Source organism: Columba livia, chromosome 14 (genome assembly GCF_036013475.1).
Source record: "Columba livia isolate bColLiv1 breed racing homer chromosome 14, bColLiv1.pat.W.v2, whole genome shotgun sequence".
Taxonomy (NCBI): domain Eukaryota; kingdom Metazoa; phylum Chordata; class Aves; order Columbiformes; family Columbidae; genus Columba; species Columba livia.
This window is the reverse complement of record NC_088615.1, coordinates 1,553,860-1,566,742: the sequence shown is the minus strand read 5'-3', so window position 1 is coordinate 1,566,742 and position 12,883 is coordinate 1,553,860. Positions and strand designations below refer to the sequence as shown.

The 12,883-nt window shown below is 50.4% G+C and overlaps 1 protein-coding gene across 11 annotated transcripts in view; it reads right to left on the bottom strand.

The window, feature by feature from the left end:
* The window catches only part of SEPTIN8 (septin 8), a 38,677-nt gene continuing 25,794 nt past the window's right edge, over window positions 1-12,883 (bottom strand). For 4 of the 11 annotated variants that reach the window (XM_065029454.1, XM_065029456.1, XM_065029451.1 and 1 more), the window contains 5 exons: window positions 12,226-12,322; window positions 11,282-11,450; window positions 10,896-11,028; window positions 9,987-10,177; window positions 1-246 (listed from right to left, as the gene is read on the bottom strand). In XM_065029454.1, the coding sequence (XP_064885526.1) occupies window positions 81-246; window positions 9,987-10,177; window positions 10,896-11,028; window positions 11,282-11,450; window positions 12,226-12,322 (756 nt within the window). In that variant the 3' untranslated portion in view covers window positions 1-80. Of the gene's footprint in view, window positions 247-2,877; window positions 3,868-5,348; window positions 8,142-9,986; window positions 10,178-10,895; window positions 11,029-11,281; window positions 11,451-12,225; window positions 12,323-12,883 lie in introns of those variants that run through there. The other 7 variants (XM_065029458.1, XM_065029459.1, XM_065029453.1 and 4 more) reach the window with 3 other exon arrangements.

The following is a 12,883-nucleotide window of genomic DNA, read 5'->3' as shown; positions in this document are numbered from 1 at the left end:
TATATATATATATATATATTCTGTTCTCTGCAGTTCCCCGCGGGCGATGTCCCGCCGGCCCCAGCCCCTCGGCGGTGGGCTCAGAGGAATCCTTCCCGCCACGTGGCGCTCTTGACCAGGCAGCTGCAGCACTGGATGGCGTCCCACCAGCTCGTGCAGTTCAAGGGCTCCACGCTGGCCTTGGTGATCATCACCTTGGAGCTGGACACGCTGACTCCCGACTGGTTTCCTGTTATTACTGATCTGCTAAAGAAAGCACAGGTAGGAATCAAAATGGCCTTTGGGCGCAAATCTTGAAGCCAGGACACCGAGAAATTAATAAAGCACACGCATATTTATGACTAACGCTGCACCTGAGCAGCCTGCTGAGACGCGTGTCCATGTTCTGCCTTTCCTGCAGGCCCTGCTAGTGCTATAATAACAAAAAAAGAGAGTAAAACGGCAGTGAAGGGGTGGGACTGGGGAAAGCGCATTCCCTTTGGCTGGAAGGGAGGTTTCCAGATTGCTTGGCCACAGATATCCCCCTGCCCCCTGAGCAAGGAGAGATTCTCCCACAAAGGGAGCGTCCAAGAGCACCTCAAAACCTGCCCACTGCGTTCCCAGCTCCCTCTGAACACTGCAAAACCTCCCAAGTACAGTTCTATGGCTTTCAAAACAAAATCAGTTTGGCTTCTAATGATGCACCAAGCTTTTTGTTTTTTCCCCTAAAATCTTTTCTCCGGTTTGCTAGAACACATGCCTTTTAAGAGAGAATACCCAGAAGGCTAAACACCCATGCTGTCAGCTTATCATCGACCCGTTCTGTGGTCTTGAATTTGTCTGAAATAACCCAGCCTCCTCCTGTCCCTCCTGACTGTTGTCACCTCCTAAAAAGAGGGAGCACTTGCCCCCTTTTGTGCAGCAGTTCAGGAGCTCCCGGTTAAGAGTTTCGCATCAGGGCCAACATCCATATTGCTGATATGCATCGACTGAGTACAGCCTGTCCCTGCCCTCCCCCGATTGCAGAGTTACAGGAGCAGTAATTTATCATGAATTTACAAAAACACAATCTGCTCTTTTCCTTACGGATTAACAGCACTGAATTCATCCACTGCAAAATGCTTGTGGATCAAGAGCTAATGCGTTTGCAGCCATCCAGCACTGTTCATATTTCTGGTCAAGCCCTCCAGGGCCACCCCAAGGCAAGGCCACCCCAAGGCAAGGCCACCCCAGGGCAAGGCCACCCCAGCACCATCCTGCTGGGCTGAAGAATGCCCTTCAAATGAGGTCGAGTGTCCAGCCAGTTTTAGCGCCTTTCACACCTATTATTGCCCAAATTGCTCAAGACACCGTGGAGAGGGATGGGTACTACAGTGGATTCAGACACCTGTAGAGTGAGGAGGGTGGGAGGGGAACACGGGGCCTCGGAGGAGGCAGCTCCCCGTGTCCCCCCTTGCAGTGCTGGAAAGGGACTAGAGGAGAATTTCTGCTTTGGAAGCAGCAACTGCAGAACTAGTAAGTATCAGCGAACTTCTGTCTGATCCAACTGGGCAATACAAATTGCCACAATCTCCATAGCAAAGAGTTTTTACAAACTACAGAGGTCAGTTTAAACCTCTGTTGCACTTTTTAAGACCAGCCTTACACATCCTTTTAAAATAACAGTTTTCTTTGGGTTTTCTATTTGTTTGTGTTCTCATTTTAAACAACAGGCCTAGCATTTTCATGTGATTTATATGCTCGTGTGGACATGTAATCCAGGCAGTACTGGATTAATAACACTACCACACCTACAAATCCTGTCACAGGCCAGGAAAGGGTCCCACGCAGTGATACAGGATCAATAAATAAGGGATGAAACAGGAGCAAGGAGACCCTCATGCTGTGTGAGAGCTGCACACATCAGTGTAGGGAGGTTTCTGTCCTTCCTTCCCTTGCTTGTCATCTTACCTTGCAGGAGAGGAGTTCCCAACACCGAGCGGTGCAGGATTGGTGTCCCGAGCAGCTCTGTTAACAGATAACGCTTTCTAAAACATTACATTTGCCAGAACGGGCACTGAGAACAGAGCGAGCTTTGTGTGCGGGGGGAAAGCCACGCTTTTCTCTCCAAACCACAATGAAGGCAGTGCCCACGTGTTCCAGAGAGAAACATTCGGTGTCAGAGATGTGGTGCAGATGATGTGTGAGCAGACGGGACGTGAAGCAGCGGTGAAAGCGCAGCGGGTCCCACGAGGGACATCAGAGCTTCCGTCCAGCTCGGTGAGGGCACAGCAGACACAGAGACAGGACGAGAAACGTGGGACAAACACACTTACCTGCAGGTTTAGTCCCTGCTGCCTGCAAGGGGCAGGAGCCGCCAGAACTTCCCGTGGCTCCGGTTTGGTTATTTTCAGGCCACGTACCTGTTACTCGCTGAGATTTATTTCCAACTTCTAATTTCTGCCAAGGGCATCCAGAGGCTTCAGCGACTGCTGCGTACAGCACACCCGGGGCAGGAGCTCAGTGCCTGCGCCAGTCGCTGCCTCCACACCGTCCCCTCTGTCCCAGACTCGGGTGGGGACACCCAGGCTGCCTCACTGGGCTCCTGTCACCACCCCGGTGTTCACAGCCACATCTCGTCCACCTCCGGTGACACCACCCAGTACAATGTGGGGGTACGTGGTGCAGGTTTCCCTCAAACCTCCTACTAAGGACGGGTTTTCTGCTGGTCCTACAGCACCAGGACGAGCAGCAGCTGCCCCAGATGTACGGGGTGTGTAGGGGACATCACACTCGGAACACAGAGACTCAGGGTTAACAGAGAGAAACTGGGATAATTGTGAGGGTTGGGAATTTGGACACAGCACTTTGTTGCTCCAGTGGATGTAACTAGGGTACAAAAGGTGTTTTTAACAGGTGTTTGTTAAACAAGTCAGTTTTGGTTTTATTAAACCCAACTTTGGTACAAGCAGGTCATTCCTGAGATTAATTTACAAGGTTGTTTTAAAACAATTATAAACTAGGGCCTTTCCCTGTTCTTGGGTGAAGTTAGACTGGGGCACAGACATCACGCTTATTTTATGTTCCTTAATAAAAAAACCCCCAAAACAAAATCCACAAGTATTTGTGTGGGGGAGGTCAGTCTGTTACAAACACAGAACCCACACCCAGGAACGCCGAGTCTCCAGCTTTAAACCATTGCCCTTCCATTAACATATAACATCTAGTTGTCCTTTAAACTGGTTCCGTTCTCGCCCAGCCCACGGCAGTGGAGGTGCCGGCGCTGGGACCCGCAGGTTCCCGTCCCCGAATTGCGAGCGAGGTGGCAGGAGCTCTGGGAAGGGTGTGGGTGCGCGGCAACCCGAACCAAGGAAGGGTGCGGGATCCGGGTTATAAAACCTGTAAGTCTACAGAAAAAAGCTACACGGAGGAGTTATTGCTGAGAAACATGAGGATCCGGCTGAAAGGTGAGGGGTGTGAGGAGGTTCCCCAGTTACACCCCAAAACCAGCCCCAGGAGCCCCACGAGAGCAGCAGCTCAAGCAGCAAAGTGGGATCGCGCCTGGCGCTACCCCAGCCTGCTGGGTCAGAGTTAACGGCTTAGGACGGGCTCTCGCCCGGAGATTAGCGCTCTGGTTTTAGTGCAAGCCATGCAGCAGCCTTCGTTAGCAATTTATCTGTTGGTAAGTATCTTAGATTTCATCAGAGAAACCTGATCAAAGTTTTCCCAATCAGAAGATACGGTGCATCTTAGTCCTTGCTATATAATCTCTTCTGTGCAACATATTGCAAGCTTAAAGGTGAAAGCACCAATTAATTTCTTCTGCATGAGATGTTTTGGCCTTAATAAATCTTCTAATTAACATGTCTTCCTGATGTTATGGAGCACGCACTGGGAAGACTAAAAAAGCTACAGAAAGAACAAAAGAGAATCAGTATTTAAGTTTCAGTTATTTACATGAAGACAGCATGAAAGGTCAAACACAAATGGAACGGATGCTGCCTCATAGCAGAGAGCACTGGGTGCACGGGGGACATTTAAACCATCGCAACTCAGAGCAGCTCTTGTGGCTGCCAAGATCTGGTCTGGAACTGGTCACCAGAGGATTGATCTGGATGTTTTTCCCCAAGAAGGGATGCGCTGTATGGGATGGGGAGAGCTGTGGAGGAGTATGGGCATGGAAAAGGTTGTGAAATATTCCACGCAAACCACTCGGTATCCACTGCAAAGTCCCCACTAAAGCTTATCCTTCAAAAAGGTAACAGGCTCAAGCAACAACTGTGACCCAGACTCAGCCTTTCACCAGCTGCACTCTTTGTCGGTGGTCGCCACAGGTGATAAATATTAGTATCACACCAGCTCCAAGCACCCGCTCCTGCTCAGCTCTGCGGGTGGACATATAGCATCCATACAGCATCCATACAGCATCCACACCGCACGGCACCGCAGCGGGAACAGCCCGGCCGTGTGAGAAGCTGGGACGCAAACGAGCACAGGAGGTGACCAGAACTGCCCTCTGCCTTTCAGCAAGCTGAGCGTTCAACACAAAAAGCAAAGGTCTCGCACACAAGCCAACTCCTGCAGCATCAGCACAGCCCGGCTGCACGTTGCTAAACAGACTCCAGAAGCAGCCAGGATCACCAGCTCCGCTCCGCTCTCCCAACCGCGGCTGCAGGAAAAGCTCCCACGTGAAGCAACGCTTCAGCAAACACTGTCCAGCTCCTCTTTCTGGCTTTAAGTGCAGCATTGGTCTCTGCCCGGTACCATATAAAACCCAGAGACGCCCTAAAATAGCTGAATACGTCACACACGGCAATGGTCCACAGAGCGGACACCAAGAACGGGCCGTCAGAAAAGCTTCAGCAGCAGCTCTCTGAAAATACAGCCCCAAACCTAAACTGGGCTGTTTTGGCCGTGTTCTGGGTGCATGATGTGCTTCTCCAGGAAAAACATACAGCTCTTGTTAATACTAAACACCACCGCCCCAGCGAATCTACCACCCTCCATCTCTGCCCCTTTTCCACCCCATCCTTAAATCACCTCTTTGGGCACCATTCCCCCGGCAAAACGGACGTAAATCCACCCGCTCGCTTGCCAGACCCCTCCAAGTGATGTACCAACACGCTTCAACACTGCGGCTGCCCTAACACGGATGGCATTTGACTTCATTTCTTAGGATTTCTCTCCAGATTACAGGTGAGGTGCTTTTCTGTGTACTATATGATTAGTTAATTCTTAATTAATTAGCTAATTTTATTTTCGGATGTTCCCAACAGCCACAAGACACCCTGTGACTGGTAAGCTTGCAATCATTACGCTTTATTCCTTCAGAAGGGAACCACTGGGTAACGCAGGAAACCCACTGCTGAAGAAACGACACCACAAAAAACTCAAAATACATGAGATTTAATAAAAGAAAAAGAAAAAAAAAAAGTACAAAGTGAGCGGAAAGAACTGAAAATTAAACAAAACAAGTGAACACGTTTGGAATGGCAAAGGGACGTGGCACGTGGAGGGGCCGCAACCCTGGCCGGTCCCCGAGGCCCCTCCGACGTGACACCGACAGAGCTCAGAGCCACAAAAACACACTTTAAATTAGAAAGCAGACAACATACATGATGGCAAATGTTTACACGATTGAAAAAACAGACAGTTTTTCCCATTAACGTGAACCTTTTACAGATAAATGTATGAAGCAGCTAAAAGGTGGGTAACTGAACAGCTTTGCTCATTTCTGAAGGGCTTTTCACTTCTAGCCTAGAAGATGTAAATCTTCAGACTGGAGTGAGATTCGCATCAGCATGTATTTGTAACTTGTTAAATAAAGATAAGGTACAGAGCTATCCTATATAGCACATACTGAAATCTTGTGTCAGCCTGTAGGAAAAATCAGGTACTGGAGAGGAAAAACTACCGAGTGCCATCAGGGAGGTTACGATGTTGACTGCTCTGGAGAACACGTTACTACAATGGAAAGGTATGTCTGTCACAACATAAAGTCAACGTACACATAATAATAATAATAATAATCATTAAAATATTGTTACATACATTCTGAATGTCTTCATCAGAAAAGCTGGAAATTTCTCCACAATGCCCACGGGTTTGAAGGTTTTTAGTCTTTCGTTATGATTATTCTGAACGAGCTGTTATTCTAGGAGCAAAGGGTGGAGCTCTGCTGAGCCAGGGCAGATGGAACCATTTGCACAGGTCTGCACAGATTTGCCCAGATCTCCCTGCAGGAGATGGGGAGAAGACGAGGGGCTGGGCAGCGATGGCGTTTGCAGCCCAATATCAGCAGTGATGGGTCTATCTCCGCTTTTGTGGCGTTGCCCTTGAGAAGCAACACAACGAACTGAATAGCGCTGCTCACTCGGCCAATTAGTGCACTGGAGTTTCTCTCATTAGCAAAACAAATCCAAATCCTGCCCCTAAGTTGGTGCACGACCGGGCTGCAATCGGGGTGAGCTGGGGTTGTCTCCGTGCATGGAGCAGCAGGTTGGGCTCCTCGTGCGCTTCTCTGAGCAAAACACACGGGCCCTCCTACCATTGGACAGTTACTCTTTAAAACACACCTAACCTGGAGGAACAGCCTGAAAAATCAAACGTCCAGCTTTCAGCAGACTGCTAATACGTGTGCATGACTTTTATTCTGAAAAACAGCCTGTTCTAAAAGGTACCTGCGAGATCTTCATGAGGTTGTTTCATACAAGCACTAAGTAGCGCTGATGTAATTTTCAATATATCCATATAAATGGCCAATGTCCAGATGAAAACGGTTTGACACCTGAGCATGTATTTAGGGGAAGAAACCAAAACAAGCTGGTTTAATGGGACAGGGGAGTGGAAGAAGAGCCCGGGACGGCTCGGGCGCGGGGCCCTGCTCCCCATCGCGAGTCCATCGGGGAACTCGCTGCCGTCTCAGCTTAAAGACAGGTCTTTAAGAAAACAAAATCAGAGATATCCTGCGACATTAATAACTAAATCAAAACGCACACCCCCACACCCGACACTTAGCCAGCCGGTGCTTTTATAAACTCTAAAGACACTATGTGGGGTTAATATAAAATATTTGCTTTCTTTTAGCCTGTTATCTGATGGATGGATGGATTTGGGTCCAACTGTTTTTCTGTTATTCTGTTCAGTTATCATCCTGCCTTATCACAAAATGGAAAAAAGAATAATATTGATCGTAATTATTGCTCTAAGCTCGGTCACCCAGGAAAACACGGCCGCGATTCGTTGGCATGAGGAGCGTCAAAGGAAGCACCTTCTAAGAGGAACGAGCCTATTGCCATAAACAGGGGCACAGCTCAGGATTAGGGGACTCTCCTTATCAGGCACATAAGAAGTTTAAGGTTAAAGAGTCAAAGTAAAGGTGAGCGCTTAAATAACTTTTCCACAACAGTAAAATACGTTGGTAAGTGACAAACGGAAAGTTACACAAATCCTGTAGTTCCACATTATACAACAAACTCTTATGAAAAATCTTTCTATATAAATGTTCTACTTCAGCAGTAAAGAAAATTCTAAACATTGTCCCGTTAATTTTCATAACCACTCTCTCTCTTTATATATATATATATATATATTATAAATGATGTAGAAAGTGTTTAGAGTAATTCAGGATTAAAATATATAATTACTGGGCTAAGATTCCCAGGGCGGAAAGTCTAAGCATTGTGTTTTTCTACCCATTCTAAAAACTTATTCAAATTGAGAGTTTTGTTAGAAAAATAAATGTTTCGGCGTTCTTGATACCGCTCCTCACGTCTGTGAGTGGACAGGGAAGGTGGACGAGTCTCAGGCAGCCACCTTGGCCAATTCAAACAGAAACTCTAGACCACAAGCATTGAGCTGGTGGGTAAGATGAGCTGAGACAGACAGTTACGGTCACTCTATACACAGCTGCTCCATCACTGGGTTTAGAATGAAACACCTTACTTTAGGGATTAGTTGATTTTAACCAAATGTACATGATCAGGTTACTTCCTTAACACCTCCTGTCAGTCCTGTACACACAGCAGCGAGGCCATCGCTGCAGCCACCGAAGATGCTCATGTTCTCTTTCACTTTGGTCCATTCACACAATGTTATGAGAAGGGTCACGGGGTGGGAAACAAGCAACTTAACACATGAAAGCACCAAGTCCACTCTTGGCCTGAAAGTCTGTGTGAGATTAACTGAAAGAAACAAAACATAAAAGAGATATGAATTAAAGTTATGCAAATTAAACAAAAGCAAAATGTAGCGACTTATAACAGAAAAAGGAGGAGAAGGGCAAACAGCGGGAGAGCGCAGCCGCGGCACACACAGCACCCGAGAACCCCAGCACCAACGCTTCCATTGCCCCTCGACACCTGCAGTTCCTCCATCTCCAGTTTTATTAAACCTACTAAAACCACTGTGTGGAAAGAGGAGATGATAACAGGTTCAACCAGCACTCCTAAGCATTGAAACAAGAAAAAATCCCCCCATCCGCAGGCTCACGATACATTGCCAGCCCCTGCGAGGTCCCAGCACCTTCCCCTCGGTCCCTGGCACGCCGCCCGAGCTGCGCTTTTCCAGCCACCACCGAGGAGCCCCTGCAGGCGGCCAAGACCAGCAAAGTGCATGAAACCCCTTGCTATCGCAGACAGAGGGAGCTGGTCCCCGTCACCAGAGCATCCCAGCGAGCCGCACGGCTGGCACGAGCGAGCAGCGCACAGCTCGGTGTGCTCCCCTTCCCCAGAGCAGAGCCGGCCCCAGGCTGCCCCGGCAGTCAGCGCCTAATTCACAGGCTGGTTCAGCTGGGTTCAGCCCTATTTTGAGAACAACTATTTCACAAACCACTCTGGGCTCTGTGTGTGAGGTGGGACGTGCCCAGTGCACGCGGAGAGGTCTGCAGAGCAAAGTGCTTTGGTTTGGTTTGAACACCAACACACCGACGTTGCAAGGAAACAGGTTAAATAATACGCACTGTTATCTTCCATAGGAAGAAACAAATTACCGCAAGTCAGTGTGCAGACCAAGCTCCTCCAGTGCTGCAGCTCACAGCAGAGACACCACAGAGCACAAGATCCCGTCAGCAACGTGAAGCTGAACGTTGTGCTGTCACAAGCAAACCCGGGTGTTGCTACTCCCCATGGTGTTTTGCCTTTTCGCCATTAAAAGGCTCAGAAAGCGTTGCCAGCAGCCCGCTCTGGGTTTGACAGAACGCAGCTCTGACACTTCAGCTCCTTCATGCAAGGGGAAGTAACCAAAAAATGGTGGAATAGCAGATTTAGCAGCCTGCCCGATGGCACGCTTCTCATTCTGCTCCCTAGCCAGTGTCAAGACTGGCTTGAATGGGAGCAGGATCACCCCCACACACCTTTTCTTCTTCAATCTGTTTGCCCCACTCCTGCTCCATCATTACACAGCCAGGCAGCCGAAAGCATTATCACACACCCTCGCCCCGCACTCCTGCCGCCTTCAGCAGCGTCAGGTAACCTGCAGCATCTAAGAGTTCTGCCTTTAGGGGAGAAGAGCTTTCCCGTAAGCGCAACTGTGACTTGGAGCCTTAACGAATTTCTAACACACCTTCAACACTAAGCTCTGTTCCCTTCCTTACAGCTCTGCCTCCAAAAATAAAGGAAGAGCACCTGTCAAAGAGGGACCCAAACCTACAGAATACGGGAGGACAAGGGATGACACCTACAAGACCATGTCAAGATTGTCCCCACTCCTCTGTGCTGGGAGGAAGCAGCTTATTTCTAGTCACCTTTCCGTCAGACATCCATCAAGGATCCTGTGAGGTGACTGTCACAGAGACAAGGGCAAACCCCGCAGGAACCTCAGCCTTCCGAGAACAGCCCCAAACTGCGAATCCCTCCCACCCGCGGGCACCAGCACAGGGGGAGCCCGTCTCTCCTCCACTTCAAAATCCCCCAGATTCCAAAATCCCCCTCTCCATTCGCTCTCTAAGCAACTGAACAAACGTTAAAGGGTCTGAGCAGACACCCAGCTTCCCCGGGGCAGAGCAGAGAGACGCGAGTTCCATCACTTACTTTTTCTTGTCTTTGTCCTTCTTCAGCGGCTGCTGTGAGGTAGCCTGCAAGGATTGGGACTGCAAGGTTTCCACCGCTACTTTCCGCCTGTTGAAGGCGTTCATCTCTTCCTCCAGCTCCCTCCTCTTCTCCTCCACCTTCCTCTTCTCTTCCTGGTGTATCCTTTTTAAGTGCTCAAATTTCTCATGCAGCTGGTAGGAGACAGACCCTCTGAGCATCACATCCAGCACGGCTGTCCCTCTGCATCTCCCGCGGAGCCGCCGTCCCACCTCCCGTACGAATCCCCACCAGAGACCGGGTACAGCAGCAGTGCCCACACGAATCCCCACCAGAGACCGGGTACAGCAGCAGTGCCCGCATGAATCCCCACCAGAGACCGGGTACAGCAGCAGTGCCCGCACCGTGTGAGCCCCTCGGCAGAGCTGCCCTGGGCAACCGCAGCCCCTCCACCAAAACCCACAATCAGTTCAGCCCTGCCCGACCCCACGTACCAAACGGGAGAAAGCGTGAGCCCTGGGCCAGTGCGCTGAGGATCACGGCTCAGTGTCCCTGTCACAGGGATGGGGACACTGCGGGCTCCTTCATCCCTCACTAGTTTTGAAGACAAGGGGTGAAGTCTGCCTAACGTGGACGCTCACCGAAACATCCTGCATCGCACCGAGCAGCACCCGAGCCCCTACACACCGCACAGGACTGGGAATAATGGTTCTGTGGCACCTAAACCAGTGATGCCGTTTTGAAAACATTACCCGTGTCCCCTTCTCCGAGCGAGGGAAGCGGGGGGTGTTTGTGCTTTGTTTGGTGAGGCTGCTCACAAGCTGTGTGTGCTTTCCAGCATTCACACGCTGCCCAAACCCTGAGCCTATGGCTGCATTTTGGGCTCCTCTCACAGGTTTTTGGCACACCCACCTCTCTCTCCTTCTCTTTCAGCTCTGCCTCCGTCTCCTTGACTTTGTTAACAAACATTTGTCTCATTTCTTCCTCTTTCTTCTGGAGCTCGCCCAAGAACTCTTTCCTTTTGGTCTCATACGTTTCTTGGAGGCTGAGGAAGAAACCAAATGAAATCCAGACTCTTCAGTCACCAGTGACTTAGGGATGGGAAAATGCATGTCTGTCTGTGTTGCTTAAAGACAAACAGGGAAGGGAATGGTACCAAAGTCAGCTACAAAGTTCCAACCCAGTGCTAGTATTTTCCAGCCCAGCATTGTGGATACCACCTACAAACCTCCCATTTTTGGGGGGCATAATTACCAAACTACAGCTCTAAATTGCTGCTGGACATGAAGGCCGCTCACCTGAAGGGTTGGCTGTCTGGATCTGTGTCCTTGAAGCCCATCTCCTCCAGCTTGCACCTCCTGTACAGCTCGTAGTGGCGGGTGTGGGTCTGCTCCCGAAGATCTTCCATGTTGACTCGAATCAGCATTTCCCGTAGCTTCACAAAGTCACAGTGACTTTCATTCTCAACTGATGGAAGCAAAGAGAGAAGTCAGCAAACTGCACACGTGGCAGGACAAACAAATGCTCATATAGATGAGCTCCAGAGACTCCCCTCCCAAGGATCTCTATCCATTGTCCCGCACAGGGCACAACACACCCTTGGACGCAGGGATTCCGGAGGGGGCTGGAGCACAAGTGTGATGGAGCGGCTGAGAGACCTGGGGGGTTCAGCTGGAGAACAGGAGCTGAGGGGAGACCTTCTGATCTCTGAACTGCCTGAAAGGAGCTTGGAGCCAGGGGGGTCGGGCTCTGCTCCCCAGGAACAAGCGCCAGGAGCAGAGGAAACGGCCTCAAGTTGCACCAGGGGAGGGTGAGGTTGGATCTGGGAACAATTTCTTCCCCAAAGGGCTGTGGGGCATTGGAACAGGCTGCCCAGGGCAGTGCTGGAGTCACCAGCCCTGGAGGGCTGGACAGACATATACATGAAGCTCTTAGGGACATGGGGCAGTGCCAGAGTTAGGTTACAGTTGGACTCGAGGGGTCTCTTAAGGGTCTCTTAAGGGTCTCTTCCAACCAAAATGATTCTGTGATTCCATTCCCATTGACTATTACTACCTGCCATTAGGAATGGGAGTTCAAAGGGAAGACTGGTTGCACAGGAGGCTGCACAGGACATTTCTGCCCTGTTCAGCACCGGCACCTTCACGCACACACGCGGGAGGGCAGAGCTGGAGATGGTGCCAGCGCCTGTACGGGGACGCGCACAGGGGGTCGCGTTGGGCGCCCGCTCGCAGCACCTTACCCTGCACCACTCCCCACGGGTACTGCCGAGCTCTCACCAGCTTGTTCCCAACCTTCACCTCCTCCGTGCTGCCCACCACGGCGAAGGGCAGGTGAGCCTGAAACACAGCCAAGACTCAGCGCATGGGCTGACCCCTCGGGGATCAGCCTGCCTGGTAGATCCGCTCACCCAGGCACAGGTCTACTGCAAAATGTCCTTCCACTGAAGCACCCATCTCCAATACTCAGGGTAGTCTCTGCTATGAGCTGGGAGGAGGGGTGACCTTATTAATGTTTACAGATATATGAAGGGTGAGTGTCAGGAAGATGGAGCCAGGCTATTCTCTGTGACAACCAACGATAGGACAAGGGGTAATGGGTACAAACTGGAACACAAGAGGTTCCACTTAAATTTGAGAAGGAACTTCTTCTCAGTGAGGGTGGCAGAGCCTGGCCCAGGCTGCCCAGGGGGGTTGTGGAGTCTCCTTCTCTGCAGACATTCCAACCTGCCTGGACACCTTCCTGTGTAACCTCATCTGGGTGTTCCTGCTCCATGGGGGGATTGCACTGGGTGAGCTTTCCAGGGCCCTTCAACCCCTGACACTCTGGGATTCTGTGATATTACAACAGAGAGCAGCGAAGGGCCAGAGCACAGCTTACTAGCAACGCTGGCCGGGCTG